Here is a 26,380-nt window from a genome sequence, read left to right as displayed (position 1 = left end):
GATAGAAAGCAAAGAGTTGGAATAAACGGGTCGTTTTCCGAGTGGCAGGCAGTGACTAGTGGGGCACCGCAAGGATCGGTCCTAGGACCCCAGCTGTTCACAATATATATTAATGATCTGGATGAGGGAATTGGATGCAATATCTCCAAATTTGCAGACGACACAAAGTTGGGTGGGAGGGTATGCTGTGAGGAGGATGTCGTGAAACTCCAGTACGATTTGGACAGGTTGGGCGACTGGGCAGAAACATGGCAAATGCACTATAATGTGGATAAATGTGAGGTTATCCACTTTGGTGGCAAAAACAGGAAGGCAGATTATTATTTTAATGGCAATAGATTGGGAGAAGGGGGAAGTGCAAAGAGACCTGCGTGTTCTTGTGCACCAGTCGCTGAAGGTAAGCATGCAGGTGGTTAAGGCGGCAAATGGTATGTTGGCCTTTGTAGCAAGAGGATTTGAGTACAGGAACAAGGATGTCTTGCTACAGTTGTACAGGGCCTTGATGAGACTGCACCTCGAGTATTGTGTGCAGTTTTAGTCGCCTTACCCGAGGAAGGACGTTCTTGCCATGGAGGGAGTGCAGCGAAGATTCACCAGGCTGATACCTGGGATGGCAGGAATGACGTATGAGGAGAGATTGTGTCGATTGGGCTTATACTCACTGGAGTTTAGAAGATTGAGAGGGGATCTCATCGAAACCTATCAAATTTGGTCAGGCCTGGACAGACTAGCTGCAGGAAGGATGTTTCTGATGGCCGGTGGGTCCAGAACCAGGGGTCATAGTCTAAGGATAAGGGGTAAGCCATTTAGGACTGAAATGAGGAGGAATTTCTTCACCGAGAGTGGTGAACCTGTGGAATTCTCTGCCACCGAGGGCAGTGGAGGCCAGTTCATTAAATATATTCAAGAGTTGGATATATTTCTTAAGGTTAAAGGGATCAAGGGATATGGACAGAAGGCAGGGACAGGGTACTGAATTTGGATGATCAGCCATGATCTCATTGAATGGCGGAGCAGGCTCGAGAGGCCGAATAGCCTACTCCTGCGCCTATCTTCTATGTTTCTATGTTTCTATGTATACCAGCAGCAATATAATTTGCAATCAAACTATCTTCTTTTCCCCCTGTTGCTACCAACAGCAAATTTGCCACCCATCAACTTTTCCAGCCTTAGTTTGCACCGTTTTGGTTGGGGGCCTGGAAAATAGGCTGATTTGGAGACCCCTAAAATCCTCAGTGGCTCACTCACTTGCACATTGAGGCTGGCTCGTTTTTCGCATGAGCCTAAGCTGCCAGCCATTTCAGCTCGTGAGAGCGCGCGGGCGCTGGAGAGGAATGCACTCTCCTTCCTGCGCTGGGAGCTGCTCGTGTGTGCCTGGATGAGAGCGCGGTGCAGGGCTGCGCACAGCTGCTGTTTCGCTTATGGTGCTCACTCCATAAACCCCCGGTGGCTGGTCGCACCATGTTGGATTGAATCACCGTGGGCCCTGCGCCGAGGAAAGCAGTCCCAGACAGGCAGCAGTAGCACGAGAAGATGTTGGAGGAAGTCTCAAGTCTTCTTCACGAGGACTAGGGTCGCCAACTTTGGTTGGCCATAATTAACTGGAGGAGGCGTAAACTCCTGCCTCCAACTGTCCCGCCCCCACACTCCTGCCATTGGTCGCCCAACATGCCCATACTTGCGGCACACTGACATCACACGCCAACTGGAAAGCAAATAGACTCATTACCTCGTTCAATGATGGGCAAGAATCACCCTTTCTTCCCATGTCTGACATTTTTATAACCAAATGTACAAAACTATTCAAATAATTTTTTTCTAAAAAAAAACTTTTTTTTTTTTTTTTTTTTTTTAAAAAACACCCTTCTGATTTTTCTCCTGGGTTGCTCGCAGCAATGTCCTGGAGATTAATATTTAATTCCTGGAGACTCCAGGGCAATCCTGAAGAGTTGGCAACCCTCATGAGGACAGTGTTGTCCCTCTGAGCTGAAGACAATCACTAACATTACCAGCATTCTAAGGCAAGAATAGGTTTTTAAAATTTCCACCAGTACGGATACCAAAAACTTTAAAAACAGTTTTGAAGATGAATTTAACAACTTTTAAAATGAAGTTTAATTTACTTCTCAAATTTTTTTTTTTTTTTTTTTTTTAAATATATAAGAGTTTTGTTCCAAATTTAAATTCTACACGTTTGAGATGCAGACACGCCACTATGAAAAACTTGAAGAAATATAGTCTATGGCATATGAAAACATTCCGTACCTTTCTCTCACCTCCCCATTATCATCCAAATCCAGCAATTAATTGCAGCTAATCTGCTGAATTTTTCTTATATAAGTATAGCTGGCGCGGGGAAAAAAAATAACCGTTCTTGGAATTATGACAAAAATTGGTTCCTACGCCTTGCCTCATTATGCACTTCATATAATGAAGGTCTCTTATACTGTCAAACATAAACAGGAATAAATAATACTGGAGTTTAGGTCAGCAGATAGTCGTAAATGAGGCCGGATTGTATAAACAGACGATGTGGCACATAATGGCCAAACAACTGGAGCATCTTTCTAAGCTGGGAGGAAGTAATTGTTTGTCATCGCCACAGCTGTGGGGTCATTTAATCAATCAATTTAGTTCTCCTGTGCAGTGGTGATAGTGTGTCTGCCAGAGGATTTTCTGTAGTGAGAGAAATATACGGATTTTTTTTTTGTAAATTAGATTGTTGGGGGGGGGGGGGGGGGGGGGGAAGGAAGGAGACCAAAACTATGGGCCATAAATATAAGATAGTCACTAATAAATGCAATATGGTATTCAGGAGGAACTTCTTTACCCAGAGAGTAGTTAGAATGTGGAACTCGCTACCATATGGAGTGGTTAAGGCGAATAGCATAGATGCATTTAAGAGGAAGCTAGATAAACACGAGGGAGAAAGGAGTGAAGTTTATGTTGATAGAGCGAGGTGAAGCGGGGTGGGAAGAGGCTCGCGTGGAGTTCAAAACACTAGCATGGACCAGTTAGGCCGAATGGCCCGTTTGTGCTGTACATTCTATATAAATCACTAAACATGAAACAGCTGGAGTTTAAATATGCCAATTATTCTGCTATGTACACAGGAAACTGCAAAAGAAATTGCATTGATATAGTGCCTTTAATGTTGAAAAACATCTTTACAGAGATGTAGTCAGATAAAAATGGGCACTGGGCCCAAGAAAGATATATTAGAAGGGGTGAGCAACAACTCCATCGAATAGGTTTTAAGGAGGGGCTTAAAGGAGGAGTGTGTGGCGATAGAGGCTGAAGGGCTTAAGGAGGGAATTCCAAAGTGTGGTGCCTTGACAGCTCAAGGCCTGGCCACCAACGGTGGGGTTTAAACATGAGGATTAGAATTTTAAATCTGAGGGGTTTGGGGAACTGGAGCTAATATAGGTCAGCAAGGACCAGAGTGATGGGCTTGGTGCGGGATAGGATATAGGCAGCAGAGCTTTGGATGAGCTGAGGTTTTCCAGAGTGTGAAGGATGGGAGGCCAGGTAGGAGATCATTGGAATAGTTGAGTCCGGAGGTGACAAAGGCAACGTTGACAGTTTCAGCAGCAGATGGGCAGAGGCTGGCAAATGTACAGGAGGTAGACAGTCTTTGTGATGAAGATATGAGGTCGGAAGCTCAGCTCAGGGTCTAATAGGACGCCATGGATGCAAACACTCTGGTTCAACCAGACACATTGGCTCAGGAGGGGGAATGGAATTGATGACAAGGACATGGAGTTATTTTTCCAGGGTGGATGCAGAAGGATACAATCTCTCAGTCCTATTTTTTTTTAGTAGCAGGGGTGCTAGCGATATATACAGGGTCCCATTTGGGGGAATGGGAGTGTGTTGACTTAGGAGAGACAGGGACTCTGTCAGTACACAGTTCTGGAAGGAGGTAGGCGGCGCAGACATTGGCCTGTTTTTTTTTCTCTTTATGGGTGTTGGCAGATGCGTCATGTTTCCAGCATTTTAAGATTTCCAGCACTTGCAGTCGCTCCCGATCTCAATTTTCTTGCCAGTTTTCATTTGCCTCCATTTTGGAAATTCCCCCCACACCCCATCCCATGCTTTTATGCCATCTTATGTTAGCTCATACCCTTTTCTTCTTTTAATGCCTTATTGTTGCCTCACTCAGAAGACCCTTGTTTACTACCCACAGTTATCACCTCCTTCCAGCTTCTGAAAAGAGTTTGCTGGCTTTTCAACTCAAACAGCTCCTCTGTGACTGTCCTGACTCTCGACTTCTACCTGTTATTCTCTTGCATCGCCCCCAACCTCTTTATTTTGATCACACCTATAAAAGGATCTTACAGATTCCTGTTCTGAGGTGCAACTACACCTGAAATGTTGACTTGTGCTTTCTCATCAGCTACTGATGGACCTGCAGGCATGTTCTGTCACACAGGTGTATCATATGGGTTAAATAGTGCTGCCCAAGATGCAAAGAAGGAATCATACACAACCATGGGGATATGATGTGTATCTATATGCGAGGCACCACAGGAAATTCACAGTTGTGAATTGGACGGCTGCAATTCTAGCATTCATAACAGGTTTTCAACAGAGAGAAGTTAACTGAATTTTATTGGCCAATTAAAAAGTGTTCAATTAAACTTCTTCGCTGGGTCATGAAGGATTTCCACACTAGTGTATTAAAGTCAAAAATACTTAACTATCATCCAGCTGATGATTAACTTCAGCTTGTGAACAACGTAATAAATTGGAGTGGAATTTGTGTTTTTCAAATACACATCCAAGGACCTTAATCCTCGGTGGAAAAGGTTGATCTGGTTGGCATTAAGACAGCGTCAAAGGTGACAGAGTTACTTCATCAAATGAGTGGAATGGACATCTTAGGACAAGACAATATAAATATCTTAAAATTTAACCTGTTTAATGTACTCACCCACCACCCCCCCCCCTTCATTTTTATGCAAGAGAAAAGACCACTTCTAGTGACTTACCGCCAGTTCTGCCGAGGCCAACCTGCACAGCAGGCTGAAGGCTTTCCTCGCTGTTAAGTAAGTGGGGCATGTGGTGGTAGATATTTGGCACTTGTAGGGCATTTTTGTTGGTCAAATCTTTCAACAGCTTTTTGGCGTCATCTGAAAATAGAGTTAAGATTGAGGAGTACATTCAGACATCGCATTTTCTTTTGGCTGGGATCAGGATGGGGTCAAGTTATCTCAATATACTGGGGTATTAGGAGAAGTAAAACCTATGGTAAAGCAACAATGGTCCTTTTGTCTAAAATACAAAATGAAGGCCCACAGTCATGAAATTTAAAAAAAATATATACACACATATCCCAAGCTAAATAATGTTATAAATGAATAATCATACTAATCACGTCCACCTCCATCAATGGTACCACAACTTTGGAGCAGATTGTGGCCATTTGCAAAGGAAGGTACACAACTTTGTGGTTCTCGCTGAACCAGGCTTTGGGAGAAGAGAGTTTTGCATATCTACCCCAAATAGTAATATTAATGTCTGGAGAAATTGATAGCCAATGACAGAACCAGGGCCACTGTACCATAAGCTAAACTTCCCCCGAGGTTCCCCCTGCTCCAGCCCTGAACTCGTATCTTTCATTTGTCTCCTACTTTCCTCATGCCCTCTCCAAGCTCATCGTGTCAATGAGACCTACCTCCTTGCTCTCTCGACTCTATTCCCACTAAACCTATCACCCAACTTCCTGATGGTGATTAGTACTAATGGAGGCCCTTGGATTCTGGTCAGTACAAACTGGCTCTCTTCTTCTGCTCATATTAGTGTAACCAAGATGCACACAAAACAAGGAAAAGTTGACCTGAATGGGTATGCATAAAACCAGACGGCAGGCAGACACTTCCCCACAGGGATGTAAAACAATTCAACGTGCCAGTCATCCAAGACTGCTCTCACACACACCTCCTAGCAGGCAGAGAATGGCCTTAGCAAAGGGCTGGGAGCAATCCTGCAGCTTGTCCTCTCAATGAGGGGAGACTGTGGGGAAGGAGGATAATGTTAATTACATTTGAGTGTAGCTTAGAATTGTGCAATAAAAGCACTGCATTGAAGCATCTTAATTTAAATCGGCTTGAACTCATTGATCTTTTAATGACTGCAATCAAACTAATGTCATTTTACTTTTAAGCAGTTCTGCTTGGGACAGCTGCAGTATTTCATTGCCTTCCCAACGAACATCACAAATGCAAATTACCTGAAAAATTGCTCAGAGCCTCTTTGCTTCCATTTGATGCAGCCACTATACGTTTGAACTGCTCCAGGACAGCATTCAGTTCTGAGGAACGCTGCAAAGTTCGATGCTCGGCCACACGAAGACGTTCCCTCAAGGCATGGAACTCATGCTGATAGGCAACTAGCTTTTCTGCGAATAAATGGGGGGAAATATTAGCATAAAATCATTCACAAGCGAAACCATTTTAAGAAATGTTGGTGCTACAGAATTTCTTTAAACATCTGCCTCTCAACAAGTTCAACAGAATTACATTTTGAATTTACACAACTTTTCTTTTCAAAGCTTCGAGTACAGGAGTCTTAGAAACTTAATACGCAAGTTATTTCTTTTTTCTCTCCTTAGTTTGCACAATTACTCCCACAAAGAAAAAAGACTTGCATTTATATAGCGCCTTTCACAACCACCAAACATCTCAAAGCGCTTTACAGCCAATGAAATACTTTTAAAGTGGAGTCGCTGTTGTAATGTGGGAAACGCAGCAGCCAATTTGCACACAGCAAGCTCTCACAAACAGCAATGTGATAATGACCAGATAATCTGTTTTTGTTATTAGTTGAGGGATAAATATTGGCCAGGACACCGGGGATAACTCCCCTGCTCTTCTTTGAAACAGTGCCATGGGATCTTTTACGTCCACCTGAGAGCGCAGACGGGGCCTCGGTTTAACGTCTCATCCGAAAGACGGCACCTCAGACAGTGCAGCGCTCCCTCAGCACTGCGCTGGAGTGTCAGCCTAGCTTTATGCGCTAAGTCCCTGGAGTGGGACTCGAACCCACAACCTTCTGACTCAGAGGCGAGGGTGCTACCCACTGAGACACGGCTGACACACCAGGAGGCCAAGTCCTGGCTCACTTGTTTTGTTCCAGGGGCTGTGGTCAAGACTGCAATAATAAAGCACAAAGACTCATCCCACTGCTCCATGGAAGTGAAAACACACCTTCCAAGGAATTTTGCCTCTTCATCCATGCCTTTGTTACCTTTAGACTCCAATATGCCAATGCTCTCCTGGCACCCTCCCCATCTCTAACCTCCTCCAGCCCTGCAACCCTCAGAGATCTCCGCTCTCCTCCAATTCTAGCCCCTTGCGTAGCCCCGATTTTCATCGCTCTGCCATTTGCAGCCGTGCGTTCAGCTGCCTAGGCCCCAAGTACTGGAATTCCCTCCCTAAACTGCTCTCTCCTCCTCTAAGACACTCCTTAAAACCTACCTCCTTGACCAAGTTTTTGGTCACCTGTCCCAATATGTGGCTCGGTTTGTTCACGAATGTTCCCGTGAAGCACCTGGGGACATTTCACTATATTAAAGGCCCTATATAAATGCAAGTTGTTGTAGCAAGACTTCTTTGGTAATTTATTTTGTGTTGTACATCAGAAATAAAATGTGACCCAGTAATAGAATTTTTTTAATTTTTTTTTTTAATTTCCATAATCTCTGAACAAGCTGTATGTTTTTTTTTTGAAGTGTGGCTGCACAGTTCAGAATTAATGGAACATTTGGATTGATTTTCAATTACTTTAACTGAATGCCCTTGTGTACTTGAGGCAGTATGATGCAGAACAAAAGATGCAAATAGCTGCTTGCAAGGCCCGATTTGAAGGATTACTATATTGTGTGACAGGTAGATATTGAAGTTGCTGCTTGTAGCGATTCTTTTCTTGTATGTTCACAATGATTTAGGCTACTTTATTAGTCCAGTCTACTTAAGACCAATAAAAAAATGTCTTTAGTTAACTATTGTACACAGCCAGTAATTATGAGCAATGTTTATGCTAAGCTTTGGAACAGTAATGTTTGACGTATCGGGTAGGATGTAATTTTCACATTTTTGGAAGAAGAAATTGAATCAGGAGAAAATATGCCGAACACCAAAACCATGTGTATTTTGTGGAAGGTACAATAATTAACTGTATATTTTGCGTTACCTAGAGGCAAACAAAGCCTTTTTATAAAATATCCCATAATTTATACATTTATTTATAAAGTTGTAAAACTGCGACAAAGTATGTGTTAAAAAACATAATGTAGTTCAATTCACAAAAGATTAGGTCACATTAATACAAGCGTTCCAGGTGAACAAGCAAATGGATTTTTTTTTAAAAACGTTCACAAAACAAAATCAGTCGATATGCTGAACTGAATTAGAACCTAATGGCAACTGCTCCAACTTCCATGTAAAATCTTTGCACAACAGAAAGTTCACAACAGAAGGTTTTTTATATATATAATACTTTTTGTAATGGATGCTGAACACCCAAGTGACAGAATCGTAATCACAGTTTGTAATCACAGCCCGCCACCACTTGGCCTGTCGTGACTGGATCAATGTTAGCTCCACACTGGAGCCATCCACATTAATCCTATTGAACAGCAGCCTTTGATAGTTTTCTTCTTCAAATCTTTATCTGATTCCCTCTTAAATGCCGCGATTAGCTAGGCTTCAAGAGACTTGTGGTCACGCATTCCTGTCTAATAATCCCGTTTGGAGGTTTTTTTTCTAAGCTCCCTTTATGCCCCTAGCACTAATCCTAAATTCATGCCCACTTGACATCAGAGAACATTCCCTTCCTACCCCAGCCTCTTCCTCTTATGCACACGTGTATTGTTGTAACCTCTCCCCTGGAGCAAAATCACCCTATTTAAAATGACCAGCTCCTGTTGACTATCAGTTTGCTCAGATATACAACATTCCCTTCATCAGCATCTAGCCTAACAATTGGTCTGGAAGCCTTCAATCAATTTAGGGATACGTTCATTATTTATTCATGAGATGCATGCATGTCTTGTTAGATATCTGAGCAAACCTCTCCCACCCCATGAGGTATTTCCATTTTTTGTGTTCAAGGAGACTTGCCACTCCAGCGCTCCGCTCCCCATGGTCCAGTGACATTAGGTTACCTGGACAGCCACACGTCCCAAAACAGCTCCATTAATTTCAATGGAAGCTAGCATCCCGGAACATCCAAGGGGTTGATCTGGATCTGTCCAACCGGAGGGAAGAGCAAACTAATCACTGTTGGCCAAGCACTGCTACATACTCAGGTTTTTCCCAGTCAGGCATCCTAAGCCATTAAAGCAGAAGCAATCATTTGCTTTTATTCATGCATGTTTGATGAGCGATAATGTAGTCATACAGCAGTCAGTCCGATTCAGTGTGTAAACTGACTGCAGTTAGAATCCTAGAATCTTACAGCACAGAAGGAGGCCACCATTTGCCCTATCGTGCCTTTGCTGGCTCTTTGAAAGAGCAACCCAATTCGTCCCACTCCCCCGCTCTTTCCCCATAGCCTTGCAAAACTTTCCTTTTCAAGAATCTGCTTCCTCCACCTTTTCAGGCAGTGCATTCCAGATCATAACTCACTGCATTAAAAAAATTCTCATCTCCCTTCTGCTTCTTTTGCCAATTATCTTAAATCTGTGTCCTCTGGATACCGACCCACCCGCCAGTAGAATCCATTTCTCCTTATTTACTCTATCTAAATCCCTCAAAATTTTGAGCACCTCTATTAAATCTCCCCATAACCTTCGCTACTCTACAGAGAACAATCCCAGCTCCTCTAATCTCTTCACATAACTGAAGTCCTTCATCTCTGGTAGCATTCTGGTAAATCACCTCTGCACCCTCGCCAAGGCCTTGCCATCGTTCCTTAAGTGTGGTGCCCAGAATTGGACACAATACACTAGCTGAGGCCCAGTGATTTATAAAGGTTTAACATAACTTCCTTGCTTTTGTACTCTTATGCCTCATTAAAGCCAAGGATCCTATGCATCAACTTGTCTTGCCATCTTCAAAGATTTGTGTGTGTGGATATTGCATGTTTAGTATTTACTGGTCTAGGTACTGTTTCTACAGCAAACACATACCTGGGACATTTCTCATAGGTTTTAATTACATGACTATATGGAACAACATTAATAATTTTATTCTGGTAAAATCTGGAAGGATAGAGAAAACAAAATAGCTTTTGCAATAAGCAATAGAAAACGGTGATCCATACTCAGAAGCTGCAAAAGAATAAAGACGGATAAGGCTTTGGAAGCTCATTTAAAAAGCAACCCAAATACAGATACAATAACAGCAGACATACAAATGACATTTTTAATTGAAAATCACTTGTAATTGAAAATCTATTTATGGCTTAAAAGCTTCAGTCAGTGCCTCTCGAAAACCAGTATTAGGAACTGTCCTGATTGTTTAATGGGTGTTTAATGGGCGTTGGGACACAGCCACGCATTCCAGAAGTCCGAGGTATAATCCCTGGTCTGCATGGAGTTAGCTGATCTCAGGCAGGATGTTACAATTGGCTCCTTGGCTAAAGAGGGTTAAAATCTGCAAGAAAATCCCATTCCTAATCGCCACGCAGTGAGCATATGTGGGCGTTAAATGAAGATGGCATTAGCCTCAGTTGCAACATCTCCAGGTCGATTCACACAAAATATCTATTTGACCAAAGACACCATCACCTATGGAACGGTACCTCTGCACGAGTGACTACTTTCAATATGGAAAGGCATGAGTTTGGGGGGGGGGGGGGGGGGGGGGGGGAGAAAGAGGGTGAGGAAAGAGAGATAATGCAAAATGGAAAAAGTACTGAAATATTTACAAATGGAAAGATGACTTACTGTGGACACATTATTCGGGAATCAGAACAAATATTGTTGAGGTTGTTACTGTCTGGAAAAGTGGAGGGGGAATAGATCAAGAGGAAAGCAAAAGAAATACATGGCTTGGTGATGTGACAGAACAGGCAAGTGCAACGTCAAGGTCTGATTGAATTGCCCTCCTGTGCAGAGACTGAAAATGATATGAGCGCTCCGTTTGTCAACCTCCCGACTGGACAGAGAATGTGCGACGCAACAGAGAAAGAGGAGCCAGGGCAAGAGAGAGTCAGACAGTGACAACGTGAGAAAGAGTAAGATGGGACACAGGGAGGGAACACAAATTAAAGCAAGAGCAAGAGACACATAGGGAGCGAGAGAGAGAGACATAGCGAGAGAGAGATTGACATATAGGGAGAGACAAGAAATAGACTCTCAAACATACACAGACAGATAACGACACAGTTGTGGGGCGGGGGGGGGGTGGTGGTATGGAGAGACATAGCACAGGCAGGCAGGAAAAATTCATTGCATTTATATAGCACCTCATCACATTGTTGAAGTGCCTCAAAAGCAATTTACGTAACACTTTGTGGCGTGTGGCTACTGCTATGCAACTATAGTGCAATAATTGAGGAAGCATTTAAAATAGATGAGTGTACTACCTATTTACATTCAGGACTAGTTTTATTGCAAGGAAATAAAACATTGTGATAGCTGGAATTCAAACACAATTATCTTAGCAGCAGCGATTCATACCACCTCATTGCAATCAAGTCTGCAATGAGTAGAAAGCAGGCAGACATAAAATGTGACAATGGGTCATGTTCGCTGTATAAAACGGATAGCCCAGCTGAAGAGATATCCAAAATTAAATTGAAATTCACGAGAGCTTAATAGGATTAATTAGATTTTTTTTTAAATTATAGGCTTTGAAGGTAGCAAGTTTATATTTATGATGAAGCCGTAGGTTTATCTGTTCCTTAATATTTAAAAAAACCCCATAAAACTGCAATTGCTGCAATCTAATAAATAAGCTACCTTTTCATAATATTAACTCACTATTGAAGTAAACCAGGACTGTTTTAAAAAAAAAAAAAATCAGAATTGTACTAGTAAATATACAGGAAGTGCTTCAAAGCTTACTTCAACAGATTGACATGAAAATATATACACTACTCCAGATAAGTTACTGTTGATGTAACACTGGTTGCTGGAATAAGACAGTGACAGATGCAGAATCATCAAGCGATATGTCAAAACAAGTCTAGATAAGGCATTCAGGTGCACAAAGCCACAGTAAAAGACCAACTTTGGATATCCACAGTAAATATTTGAAGCTAATTTAATGAAAAGTACAGCGCCACTTGGAATTAGAATCTGCATTAATCCCTTAGCTGCTGCAGTAGTCTTTCTCCACCATTACAATTGCTTCGTTTGCAAAAGGCAGCTAAACAAATCTCAAAGTAGTAAAAACAATTACAATATACAGTAGTGTTGACAGATTAAATGGCTTGATTATGTTTTTACACAGGGCATAGGTTTAGGTCCAGTTGTAGAACAGGCAACTTTTGCCTCCAAGCTCCTGTCGATGGTGCTTTAGGAGAAGCTGCTGGGGTGTGTCCTTAATTTTCATTTTTTTAAATTTTTTTTTACTTGTAACGCTTTCTAAAGAATCAAATTTTTGTTTTTCTCCGGTTAGGCCGAGAGCTTTTGAAATAAAACAGACATACGCTAGATAACAACTTAGAATTCTACAGTGCTCCTCATGCCCAGAAAGATATCAGGGAACACTTCACAAGGCAATACATGATGAGCGGACACCAAACAGGAGGCAGAAAGGGAAAAAGGAGAATGGGGGAAGGAAGGACCATTGAAAACAAAAGGTATTTTAAGAGACTTTTGAAAGCCAAGAGGGAGGCAACAAGGCAGAGTTGTTGAGGGAGGGTTGAAGGAGGCTGCTGATGGTGGAGCAGAGGGAACAGGAACCAAGTAATCAGTCAGTGTTGGCAGAGCAGCGGCAGACTGATCGTTAATCTTGTGCCAATTCATTCCTGGGTGCATGTATAGAAATTACCTTTACGTTTCCACATAGGTACGATGGGCCTTCCCCCCCCACCCCCCCACCCCCCCAAAATAAACCACAAAGGCAAGTCAGACTAATCAAGCACTTTAGTTCTTAATTTTTCTTCTATCTCTTGTTCAAAGCTCCAATAATAAAAGGACTGCATCTCAGATGTACTCCCCCATTCCCTTTTAAAACTACCCCTCCTTTCAAAACTGCTCCCTTTATAAAAAGCCTATCCCCAACCCCTCATCATCATAAACTACTTACCCATTTCCAACTTCCTACCACTCTCCTAAGGGCCTTCAATGCACCATTATCATCCAACATCATGCTTAACTCTCCCACTATTGTTAGTCTCCCCAGTCTGGTTCTCATCCTGCCCAGCATAGAGGTCACACTGGTCGAAGTCGCCAACATCCTGTGTTAGTGCGAACACAGTAGCCTATCCCTTCTCATCTGGTCTATAAGCCTTCTATTGGTCAATCACGCCATCCTCCTCCACCATCTCTCCTGGCTCAATTCCTACTTGTGCCAATGCAATCCCCCAATTCACTCCTCAGTCTGTTGAATTAGGGAAATCTACCATATAAACTCACATACAAGGCGAGAATTGTTTTTCGGTGGGGAAGAGTCTCCTTGTATGAGAGTATACAATTTAATAATTGCAGTTGATGAGTACTTTATCCAAAAAGTACATCCCCAGGTAGCTTTTCCTTCTATTCAGTTATGCTCCCTTTAAAAGCAAAAGAACCGTGGAAGGAAGATCAGTTTTTTTTTTAAATATAAAGCATTGCAGTTGTTGACTGCATGATTTGTATTGCTCTGCATTCTGCACGCAAATGCAGGTTGACAACTGTACCTGCTGTGCTGTGACTGAACTCAGCTCAGCCGGAAAATTCTTCTCTTTATTCTCCCAGACTGACCTCATGGGCACCTTGGTGCTCAGCATCAAGCAGTTTGCACCTAGCCTGTTAATTGTTTGATGCTTTCTTATTTGGGTTTAACATTTTTTTTTGGTAATAATGGACTTCACCATCTTGATTTGTTACTGTTATATTTCTCCAAAATGATAAAAAAAATCAACTTTTTTTTTTAAAAAAAGGTTCAAGGTGAACTTGAATCAGAGCTGCCATCTTGATGAAATCATGAGTGAATAGTTTCAGCATTAACATGCAAGAGAAGTATTGACCTTAGAAAACAATCCAAGGTAATAAGAGTTTAATAGCAGTGCCACAGGATCAGTGCAGATGAAGGCTGTTCAGCCCATTTAATTTCATCCTCCCAGAGTACCAAGCCTACCGTTTCCCGATTGGGTCAGCTGTGGCTCAGTTGGTAGCTTCGCCTCGGAGTCGGAAGGTCGTGGGTTCAAGCCCCACTCCAGGGACTGGAGCACATAAAGCTAGGCTGACACTCCAGTGCAGTGCTGAGGGAGCGCTGCACTGTCGGCAGTGCCGTCTTTCGGATGAGGCGTTAAACCGAGGCCCCGTCTGCTCTCAGGTGGACGCAAAAGATCCCACGGCACTATTTCAAAGAAGAGCAGGGGAGTTATCCCCGGTGTCCTGGCCAATATTAATCCCTCAGCCAACATTTAAAAAAATTATCTGGTCATTATCACATTGCTGTTTGTGGGATCTTGCTGTGTGCAAATTGGCTGCCACATTTCAACAGTGACTCCACTTCAAAAGTACTTCATTGGTCGTGAAAGGTGCTATATAAATGCAAGTCAGTCAGTCTTTATTACACTTTCCTGAATAGGCCCACTGTTGTGGCCTCAGCCAGTTTTCCTAGCAATCCATTCCAGCTATTGATCATTCTATAAATTTGCCCTCATTCTTACGCACTGAATTAGCTTTGTGCGGTTTTAGGAATGGCAAGTTACCACTGCCATAAAATGTATAAAAGGAAATAGACTCATGATAGAAATATCCATGGGATAATAGAAGTGACGGTGAAACAAGAAACTAATGTTACTATAGTCATAAAAACATAGTAGAGAGCAGGAGTAGGCCATTCGGCCCCTCGAGCCTGCTCTGCCATTCAATAAGATCATGGCTGTTCATCCAAATTCAGTACCCTGTCCCTGCCTTCTCCCCATATCCCTTGATCCCTTTAGCCTTAAGAAATATATCCAACTCCTTCTTGAATATATTTAATGAATTGGCCTCCACTGCCTTCTGTGGTAGAGAATTCCACAGGTTCACCACTCTCTGGGTGAAGAAATTCCTCCTCATCTCATTCCTAAATGGCTTACCCTTTATCCTTAGACTGTGACCCCTGGTTCTGGACTCCCCGGCCATCGGGAACATCCTTCCTGCATCCAGTCTGCCCAGTCCTGTTAGAATTTTATAAGTTTCAATGAGATCCCCTCATTCTTCTGAACTCTAGTGAGTACAAGCTCAATCGACCCAATCTCGCCTCATAAGTCATTCCTGCCATCCCAGGTATCAGCCTGGTGAATCTTCGCTGCACTCCCTCCATGGCAAGAACATCCTTCCTCAAATAAGGCGACCAAAACTGCACACAATACTCAAGGTGTGGTCTCACAAAGGTCCTGTACAACTGCAGCAAGACATCCTTGTTCGTGTACTCGAACCCTCTCGCTACGAAGGCCAACATACCATTTGCCTTCTTAACCGCCTGCTGCACCTGCATGCTTACCTTCAGCGACTGGTGCACAAGGACACCCAGGTCTCATTGCACTTCCCCTTCTCCCAATCTATTGCCGTTCAGATAATAATCTGCCTTCCTGTTTTTGCCACCAAAGTGGATAACCTCACATTTATCCACATTATACTGTACTGCATCTGCCATGCTTCTGCCCAATCACCCAACCTGTCCAAATCCTATTGGAGTTTCTCAGCATCCTCCTCACAGCACACACGCCCACCCAGCTTTGTGTCATCTGCAAACTTGGAGATATTACATCTAGTTCCCTCGTCTAGATCATTTATATATATTTTGTGAATAGCTGGGGTCCTAGGACTGATCCCTGTGGTACCCCACTAGTCACTGCTTGCCACTCGGAAAAAGACCCGTTTATTCCAACTCTTTGCTTCCTGTCTGCCAACCAGTTCTTTATCAAGTCAGTACCTTGCCCCCAATCCCATGTGCCTTAACTTTACACGCTAATCTCTTATGCAGGACCTTATCGAAAAACTTCTGAAAATCCAAATAAACCACATCCACTGGTTCGCCCTTATCTATTCTACCAGTTACATCCTCAAAAAATTCCAGTAGATTAGTCAAGCACGATTTACCTGTAATGAGTCACTGTAAATACATGTGAAATCACAAATCTGTAGGAAGGGCAATCCTAAAAAGCAAAGCAACTTGAGCTAAACTCTTCATATTTGCAAGTAAATGAAAATGAATCCCAGAGTAGCTTCAATACTATCCAGTATCTTCCCCCAAAAAATATTCATTAGTGTCTCTTGACTATGAGCATTGGAGGCTATTCCACCAAGCTGAGCCCACCCATGGCCATACTTAAATACTGTAGTTCCGACAGAATGAATAATGATCAGGGTTAGAACCATGGCCTGTTTTCCTCTCTCTAACCAGAGATCATTTTTACCACCCCTATTGCTGCCCAGTGCAATCGCATTGAGTTTAAGCAGACTCTGGTAAGTGGCAGAGTTCAGGCAAGTGGGAGGTGAGGGAGTGCTTGTTGCTCTGTTTTGCTTCCCTCTCTCAGGCTAATCCAACACTACGGACGCGGAGCAGCGAGACAATTCAACCGGACAGGTCCCCCAGACAGCTTCCACGAGGGAGGTTGGTGATCAGCTGGTTGGTAGGTTCTCTTCCTTCTCTTCTATACCTTTAAGTTGGTAAGTCCTATTAAATAGTGGTGTAATATCTATATCAGGGCAGAGGGTCTTCATAACTAATAATAAGAAATTTAATTAATTACACAGATATGGGTGAACAGGTGATGTGTCACTATTGCAAAATGTGGGAGCTGGTGGACCCCATTGAGGCTCATGGTGATTAACATGGAGCTCGAGTTCCTCTAGCAGCAAACACTTAGCGCAAATGTAAAGAGCTTGCGACTGAGCTTCAGACACTGCGACACATCAGGGAGGGGGAGAAGTTCCTGGACTCTATGTTTCAGGAGGTGGTCACACCTATGAAATTAATTACTGCAGATGTAGTCCATGGTCAGGGACAGGACAGTGTGACGACGAGTGAGGAAGGTACAGGGATCCAGGATGTAGTGTTGAAGGAGCCGCAGCCCTTGCTCTTGTCAAGCAGGATCGAGGTTCTTACTCCCTGTGAGGGCGGGAGCGGGGACAGCAGGGAGGATGAGCAACCTGGCCACAGCACCGTGGTAAAGGGGGCCATTCAAGTGGAGGGAGTAAAAAGAAATGTTGTAGTGGTAGGGGATAGTATCATTAGGGGGATAGATAGGGTCCTCTGCAGTCAAGAGCGGGAGTCCCGAAGGCTGTGTTGCCTGCCCGGTGCCAGGGTTAAGGACATCTCTTCTGGGCTGGAAAGAAACTTGGAGTGGGAGGGGGAGGATCCAGTTGTCGTGGTCCACGTTGGTACAAACGACATAGATAGGACCAGGAAGAAGGTTCTGTTAAAGGAGTATGAGCAGCTAGGGGTCAAATTAAAAAACAGAACCTCAGGGTAATAATCTCTGGATTATTACCTGAGCCACGAGCGAATTTGGCTAGGATAAATAAAATTAAAAAGAGTTAAATGCGTGGCTCAAAGACTGGTGTGGGAGAAATGGGTTTCGCTTCTTGGGACACTGGCACCAGTACTGGGACAGGAGGGAGCTGTTCCGTTGGGACAGACTCCACCTGGCCAGTGCTGGGACTAGAGTCCTGGCGAATCATATAACTAGGGCTGTAGAGAGGGCTTTAAACTAATTAGTGGGGGGGGGGGGGGGGGAGGTTTCTAGAGAGCAAATAACAGAAATGACGACGCAGAAGGTCATAGACTTAGGTAGCAGTGGGGAAATTAAAAAACAGAACATGTCAGGAAGGGACAGAAGGTATGGAGTAAAAGGTAAAGTAGTAAAAGGGGAAAAACCAGGAACTAAGTGTCACAAAACATATTTGAAAGTTCTTTATCTGAATGCACGTAGCATTCGTAACAAAATGAATGAGTTAACGGCACGAATAACTACATATGGGTATGATCTTGTGGCCATTACAGAAACATGGCTGCAGGGTGACCATGACTGGGAAATAAACATACCAGGTTATTTAACAATCAGGAAGGACAGGCAGGAAGGGAGGGGAGGCTATGTTAATAAAAGGAAGGAATCACTGTAATACAGAGAAATGATATTGGGTCAAAGGAGCAGGATAATGAAACAATTTGGGTAGAGATAAGGAATAATAAGGGGAAAAAAACACTAGTGGCCTCCGAACAGTTGCAACTCTGTTGGACGGAGTATCAATCAGGAAATAGTTGAGGCTTGTAATAAGGGAACAGCTATAATTATGGGGGATTTTAACTATCATATTAACTGGACAAATCAAATTGGGCAGAGCAGCCTTGAGGATGAGTTCATTGAGTGTATTAGGGATGGGTTTCCTGAGCAGTATGTAACTGAACCGACCAGGTGGCAAGCAACCTTAGATTTGGTCCTGTGTAATGAGACAGGATTAATTAAAAATGTCCTAGTAAAGGATCCCCTTGGAATGAGTGACCATAACATGGTTGAATTCCATATTCAAGTAGAGGGTGAGAAGGTTGGATCTCAAACAAGCGTGCTGAGCTTGAATAAAGGAGACTATGAAGGTATGAGAGCGGAATTGATTAGAGTGGACTGGGAAAATAGATTAAAGGGTAAGACGGTACATGATCAGTGGTGTACATTTAAGGAGTTATTTTACAACTTCCAAAAAATATATATTCCACCGAGGAAAAAAGGGCGTAAAAGAAAAGATAGCCATCCGTGGCTAAGTAAAGTAATTAAGGATAGTATCCGACTAAAAAGGGCATATAAGGTAGCCAAATCTAGTGGGAGGATAGAAGATTGGGAAGTCTTTAAAAGACAGCAAAAAATAACTAAAAGATTGATTAAGAAAGGGAAGATAGATTACGAAAGTAAATTAGCAAAAAATTAAAAACAGATAGCAAAAGTTTCTATAGATATATAAAAAGAAAAAGGGTGGCTAAAGTAAATGTTGGTCCCTTAGAGGATGAGACCGGGAAATTAATGGTGGGAAACATGGATGGCAAAAACGCTGAACAAATATTTTGTATCAGTCTTTACGGTAGAGGACACTAAGAATATCCCAACACTGGACAAACAGGGGGCTCTAGGGGGAAGAGGAGCTAAATACGATTAAAATCACTAAGGAAGTGGTACTTGGTAAAATAATGGGACTCAAGCCGGATAAATCCCCTGGACCTGATGGCTTACATCCTAGGGCGCTAGGGATTGTGGATGCATTGGTAATAATTTTCCAAAACCCCCTGGACTCAGCAAAGGTCCCGGCAGATTGGAAAACTGCTAATGTAACACCCTTATTTAAAAAGGGTAGTAGGCAGAAGGCTGGAAACTATAGACCGGTTAGCCTAACATCTGTGGTTGGTAAAATGTTAGAGTCCATTATTAAGGAGACAGTAACGGGACATTTGGATAAACATAATTTAATAGGACAAACTCAGCATGGTTTCATGAAGGGGAAGTCATGTTTGACAAGGAAGTAACATACAGGGTGGATAAAGGAGAACCAGTGGACGTAGTGTATTTAGACTTCCAAAAGGCATTTGACAAGGTGCCACACAAAAGATTATTGCTCAAGATAAAAAATCACAGGATTGGGGGTAATATTCTGGCGTGGGTGGAGGATTGGCTATCTAACAGAAAGCAGAGAGTTGGGATAAATGGTTCGTTCTCAGACTGGCAATCAGTAACTAGTGGTGTTCCGCAGGGGTCAGTGCTGGGTCCCCAACTCTTTACAATCTATATTAACGATTTGGAGGAGGCGACCGAGTGTAACATATCAAAGTTTGCAGATGATACAAAGATGGGAGGGAAAGTAGTGAGTGAGGAGGACATAAAAAACCTGCAAAGTGACAGACAGGCTAAGTAAGTGGGCAGAGATTTGGCAGATGGAATACAATACTGGAAAGTGTGAGGTTATGCACTTTGGCAGGAAAAATCATAGAGCAAGTTATTATCTTAATGGCAAGAAACTGGAAAGTACTGTAGTACAAAGGGATCTGGGGGTCCTGGTGCACGAAACTCAAAACGTTAGTATGCAGGTGCAGCAAGTGATCAAGGCGGCCAATGGAATGTTGGCTTTTATTGCTAGGGGAATAGAATATAAAAATAGGGAGGTATTGCTGCAGTTATACAAGGTATTGGTGAGACCACACCTGGAATACTGCATACAGTTTTGGTGTCCATACTTAAGAAAAGACATACTTGCTCTCGAGTCAGTACAAAGAAGGCTCACTCGGTTAATCCCGGGGATGAGGGGGTGGTCATATGAGGAGAGGTTGAGTAGATTGGGACTCTACTCATTGGAGTTCAGAAGAATGAGAGGCGATCTTATTGAAACATATAAGATTGTGAAGGGGCTTGATCGGGTGGATGCGGTGAGGATGTTCCCAATGAAGGGTGAAACTAGAACTAGGGGGCATAATCTTAAAATAAGGGGCTGCTCTTTCAAAACTGAGATGAGGAGAAACTTCTTCACTCAGAGGGTGGTAGGTTTGTGGAATTTGCTGCCCCAGAAAGCTGTGAAAGCTACATCATTAAATAAATTTAAAACAGAAATAGATAGTTTCCTAGAAGTAAAGGGAATTAAGGGTTACGGGGAGCGGGCAGGAAATTGGACAGGAGTCTAGGTTCGGAATGGTCATGGCCTTGTGGGTAGCGGAGCGGGCCCAGGGGCCGTGTAGCCTGGTTCTGCTCCTACTTCTTGTGTTCTAATTGTGTGTTAGATTTCAGGAGATGGTTTTATTCCTGTTCCTGGCTGGGGTGGAGATTGCCTTTACAGAAGGTAAGTGCTGTAGAAAATATAGGGACAGAGTGATCTCCTGGAAGAGTTTCGATCGCCTTGATGGGTCGGAGAGGAATTTCCCAGATTTTTTCTCCCAAATTGGCCATTGGCTTTTTTATCTGGTTTTTCGCCTCTCCCGGGAGATCACAGGGGTTCAGGTGGGATGGAGAGTGATAGAAGATTTGAGGTTAGGATCAGATCAGCCATGATCTTATTGAATGGTGGAGCAGGCTCGAGGGGCCGATTGGCCTACTCCTGCTCCTATTTCTTATGTTCTTATGATCAAATAGTTCAGCACAGATCAGGGATTGAACTTGGAACTATTCTGTTCTGTATGGCTCAGCCACTCACCATCTTGAGCTATCTGAGAAGTGCTCTAATTGAAACGCGGTTTACATTTAAAGCAGAAATAAATCTCTGAAGAGAACGTCTAGATTTCCAGGGAGTAAATTGGTGCCCATCGTAAAAAGAATGCTGAATGACAGCAGTTGCTTCTGACTTCCCATCATCCATGCTTTACTGCCCATGTGAAAGATGCTGTCAAACAAAGTGCACAATCCCATAATATTGAAGCCACTTGATCACGATTCTGATGGAAAGCAAGTTCCTAAGATCCCACTGCCTGTCAGTTGCAGAGCTCTTACCAACTCCCTACTGGCAAACCCTAAGACAAGGCTAAGGTTCTAAGAAAAAGAAAAACACAAACTTTAGCAACAATAAGCCAGGCTGTTTTTACAAGAAATAGCTTCAATTCATTGAGATAGCGCCACCACTTTCACCCAGGTTGTTCTTATTGAACTGCTGGAGACCCATCTGGAGGGGTCTTATTAAAGCAACATCAGACTCAACACAATGTCGACCCTTGCCCTTGCAAGTCTTGATGACTTAGGCAAGCATAAGATTTCCTCTTCAAACCCAGATTTATTTTCTTCTTATTCCTTCAATTAGGAAAGCACATCCTTAATTTATGGTGGCCTCAAGGCAAACAAAGCACAAATGGCAATTAAGATAATGGGTTTTAGAAAGTGCTAGAGTTGCACGAAAGACGACCTTGGTTCCCCCCCATCATATACAGTTTTAATTTTTCTTCTCCGCTCTCTCTTGGTTATGCATCATTCCCAAGATGGGAAGATGAGCAAGTAGTCTGCCCCTAGGCCGTTAGCTAGGTTGAACTGATCAAGCACGCCTGTGCACAAATGATTTTCCGCATTGATCCTACTCACTGTAAGGAAACACCTGGTCTCCACTCTGCACCTTCCTTTCTTGGCAGTGTCTAGATCAGAACTCATTATGTTGGAAAATACAAGGAAACTGGCCATCCAGGTCACAGATATCAGGTAGCACAGAATGCAGGAGTTTCAAGATCAACCTCCTTCATATCATGTTTACAATAGCTTGGGTTAAGTTAAATATAAGCTAAAGTATACATGGCAGATTGCAATCTCTTCCTGATCTTCCAGTTTCTTGCATCCAAATGTATTCAGCACATGTCCAATCTCATCAGACTCTAGTAGTTACATAATTACACAAGAATGTACGGCACAGAAACAGGTCATTTAACCTAAATTGGTGTATTCAGTTAGTTGTAGTATTTGAATACAATTCAGTGACCACTCCCTCCTCAGAACCTTTACAAAGCTATTTTGATGTAGGCTAAATATAATTACAATATTGTCTATAATGCCAAGCATTTACACTGAAAGAATTTAACTTTTTTGGTTTTTGCAAACCCCATGGCTTAGTCACTGTACAAGCAGCATGGGGTTAAATAAATTGGACATGTTTGTTATTGCAGAGGAGCAGGAGACACAGATAAGCACGTGCATGCTTCTTTAATCTTTGTTTTGTTCCTGCTGCCTTTATTTGAATGTTTTCTCAATGCTTTTGCTCCAGAGAATATCTGGAGGGTAAGCTCCATTTATACCAAAAACTGGAATTGATGAATTCAGTCGATTTCACACTCCATCAGCAACTTTGGCTTCAATGTATTTAGAATTTCCAATCCCTCTTCCCAAAAATATTCCTGGATAGGATCCTGTCTCATCAGATGCTGGTAGTTTTAAGTACCTGAACACAATGGGGGGAAAAATTTGGTTGATTTGCACCTCCCGTTATCACCCTAAGAGGGCGCAAAGCAATTAGCGCCTGGGCGAAATTCAGCGGGAGGTTAGCAGCAGCGGTAACAGTTACCGCCCCGTGGCGCTGCGCCGCCGGCGAGGACGTCATCGCTGTGCGCAGCGCCCCGGCTGCAAATTAAAGGGAAGGTGCCGGGCAGCCATTTCTGTTGCTGGCCACCTGCCCGCTTTGCCGTCTCCGGCCTTCTGTGCAGCCCCCCGCCCCCCCCCCCCCCCCGCAGAATGCCGGCTGCGCTCCGTGAGCCCGGCAGTTCTCGAGTGCTGGGCTCTATTGCCGGCACTCCGATCCCTGGTGGCCCAGCTGGGCCCCGGGTTGTGCTGCACAAGGTCCCTCCCCTTTAATGAGAGGAAGGCCTGTAGTACCACGGTGCGATGTGCCGCAGTGCGTGGCGCTATGGCATGTAGCGCCGCGATATTCACTTGCAGCGCCCCGCCGCCCTCTTGGGGCACTACTAGTGAATTTCGGGTGCAGGGGCGCTAACTTAGCAAAGTTACTCTCTCTTTTATACTCCTTATAATCACATTCCAGTCAGCAAAAAACTGCCACTGTTGTGGGTGGAAATGGTTCTCAAAAACGGGCCGGAAGAACAAGAGACATATTTATCTAAGGGCTTATCACATCCCTCAAATCGCTTCACATACAATGAATAACTTTGAAGTGCACGCTGTATATTATGCTGATTGTTTCTGAACAGAGAATTTTAAGGAACAGGAAAGAGCCATTAAGCTCAATAAGCCTATTCCTATTTCAGTGCCCAACTTTATCTACCCATTTTGTCATCATATTCCTCATTATTTTCTCTTTTTTACAAATGCATCTAATGGTCCCTTGAGCCCATTTATACTATCCGCTTCAAATGGTCCACACTGATGAGCTATTCCACAGAAGTTCTGCCTGACTTCCCTGCTCACTCCTAACTTTTTTTTTTAAACTGTGCCTGCTGGTATGTGAACAACCTCTCGTCAGTTCCCTTCATAGTCTTGATTATTTCAATTAGGCATCTCTTTTCCAAAGAAAACAAACCCAACTTCCTTAACTTGTTCTCATGACGTTAATTTTCTGATATTACTGACTGTTCCTTTTGTGATTTGCCCAGTCTGTCCTATCTTTGCTCCCTTGTATTTTCTGTCTGGCTAGATTATATTAAATGACATGAGGAAAAACTTTTTTCACGCAGCGAGCGGTTATGATCTGGAATGCACTGCCTGAAAGAGTGGTGGAGGCAGACCTGAAGGAAAAAAAATTAGCAGGGCTACGGGGAAAGGGCGGGGGAGTGGAACTAGCTGAAGTGCTCTTGCAGAGAGCCGTCATGGGCTCGATGGGCTGAATAGCCTCCTTCTGTGCTGTAACCATTCTATGGTTGTATGATTCTAACTTTATTACGGCACATTTCCAGAGGTTGTTACCCTACCACCACCACCCACCCCTACCACTCCCCAGTTTTAATTTGTCATTAGGATTCTTTGTTTTGTTATTTTCATCAATAGGTCTCGCTCTCTCGCTCTCTCTCGGTTTTTCCTAGTTTAAAAAATATATATACATTGCCAAACGACAAGGTCCTCAAAACAGGTCAGCATTACTTCCCATTCCCCCTCCTCAATTTTACCTTTCCTTCTTGAAGACATTAATTCATGGGGAGTGCAGTTCCATGAGCGTTGGTCACCCTCGTTGAACTACTTATTCCTCATGCATTAGTCTAAGAGTTAACCTGCAGGCTATTCGAATGTGGAGGGCATCATAGTGGAATCTTTCCTACAGTACAACGGTGACCATACCTCAAAAGTACTCGATTGACTGTAAAGCACTTTCAGACATCCTGAGGTTGTGAAAGGCACTATACAAATGCAATCTTTCTTTTATACTGTCCTCGCAAATTTCCAGCAATATCTACTGGATCGCAATCGGGAATTGAATTCTGGCTAATCGTTTCCCAGTGCCTAGGCCAGTGAACGGATGCCAATTGCTGCAAGCTTACAGCCAACTCTGTCCAACACTAGCTGAGATTCGCCAACTCAGGACAGCCCAGGGACTGATCTGCTCTGTATGACTATTCCACATAATGCAATGCACTTAACTGTGCCATCAGCATCTTTTACACTGAATCACTGCAGCGCTCCACATCTTTCATTAATTTCAATACCCGAGAAATAGACTGGATAAAATATTCAAGGTGAAAACTGAAACTCACCCTGAATTATTACCTCAGGGCATCCAAGTTCAGCTGAACCTATATCAAGTAAAATTAAAATACCTCCAACAGTAAACGGTGCATCATTGCTAGTTATATTTTAAAATTAGAATGACCGCAATTGCATAAATGTAATACAATTAAACTTCCATTAGACTAAAATAGTAATTTGATTACAAGCTAACTTTAAAATCCTTCAAATGTTCTCAAGCTCACCGCTTCTATTTAAATTTACATTCTTCCCTCATTCTGCAGCTCAACATACGTGACTCCTTGATCGAGAGGCCAAGCTGCCAGGATGTGCTATACAACAAATACAAAAGCAAAATACTGCAAATCTGAAATAAAAACAGAAAATGCTGGAAACACTCAGCGGGTCAGGCAGCATCTGTGGAGAGAGAAACAGAGTTAACGTTTCGACCTGAAATGTTAACTGTTTCTCTCTCCACAGATGCTGCCTGACCGGCTGAGTATTTCCAGCATTTTCTGTTTTTGTGTGCTTTACAACACTCTGGATGAACAGTTCACTCTCTCTTCCCCTCTCTCCACCCCGGTGTGGCAGCACCTCGCCTGCACAAGAAGATTCATTAAATGTTGTACAGTGCTTGGCAACTTATAAATTTAAATGAAGCATTTTTACATGTTTGATGGAACCCATCCTTCTAGGTCCTCCTGGGAAGTCTTTTTATTTCATAAAAAGGAAGGATTATTGTAAGTGGTATGAACCATTGCGATATTCCAAAAGATGAGACAACCACCACCATTAGAAGATTTTTTTTTTTTTTTTTTTTTTTTTTTTTTAAGCGCTAAAATTACAAAACATCCAACGTCTTTTCCAATTCATTAACGCAACCTCTTTGCAAATATGATGTAACGGTTAACTGTAACATAGTTAACATGCTTGCTTACAGAGAACAGCCTATATTCATAGATTGAAACATTTTTGACGAGTGCAGGAAAGTTAAAATTGCACTATATACGCCACCGCCATGCGCCGTAAATGGATCAAAATGACTCGCGGCAATAATATTTCACAGGTTGAATCATCCTGCAAAAAGCGCGAAATTACTTTCACTGCAAATGTCAGCCGTTCTACCGACTTGACAATGCAAGGAAATGAGGGATTCTCTTCCCCAAGTAGTCATTAA

The 26,380-nt window shown here is 43.0% G+C and overlaps 1 protein-coding gene across 1 annotated transcript in view; it reads right to left on the bottom strand.

Annotated features, from left to right (window-relative positions):
- Positions 1 to 26,380, bottom strand: part of mgat4a (alpha-1,3-mannosyl-glycoprotein 4-beta-N-acetylglucosaminyltransferase A) — a 259,273-nt gene that overhangs the window by 106,859 nt on the left and 126,034 nt on the right. Inside the window, exons 2-3 of the mRNA XM_085999510.1 lie at positions 6,233 to 6,400; positions 4,992 to 5,132 (exon numbers count right to left, since the gene is read on the bottom strand). Of these exons, the coding sequence (XP_085855636.1) occupies positions 4,992 to 5,132; positions 6,233 to 6,400 (309 nt within the window). The remainder of the gene's footprint in view (positions 1 to 4,991; positions 5,133 to 6,232; positions 6,401 to 26,380) is intronic.

This window comes from Somniosus microcephalus, chromosome 10, assembly GCF_052327205.1.
Source record: "Somniosus microcephalus isolate GS21.2 chromosome 10, FLI_Smic_1.0, whole genome shotgun sequence".
Taxonomy (NCBI): domain Eukaryota; kingdom Metazoa; phylum Chordata; class Chondrichthyes; order Squaliformes; family Somniosidae; genus Somniosus; species Somniosus microcephalus.
Note: the sequence above shows the minus strand (reverse complement) of the source record. Positions and strands in the feature narration are given on the sequence as shown.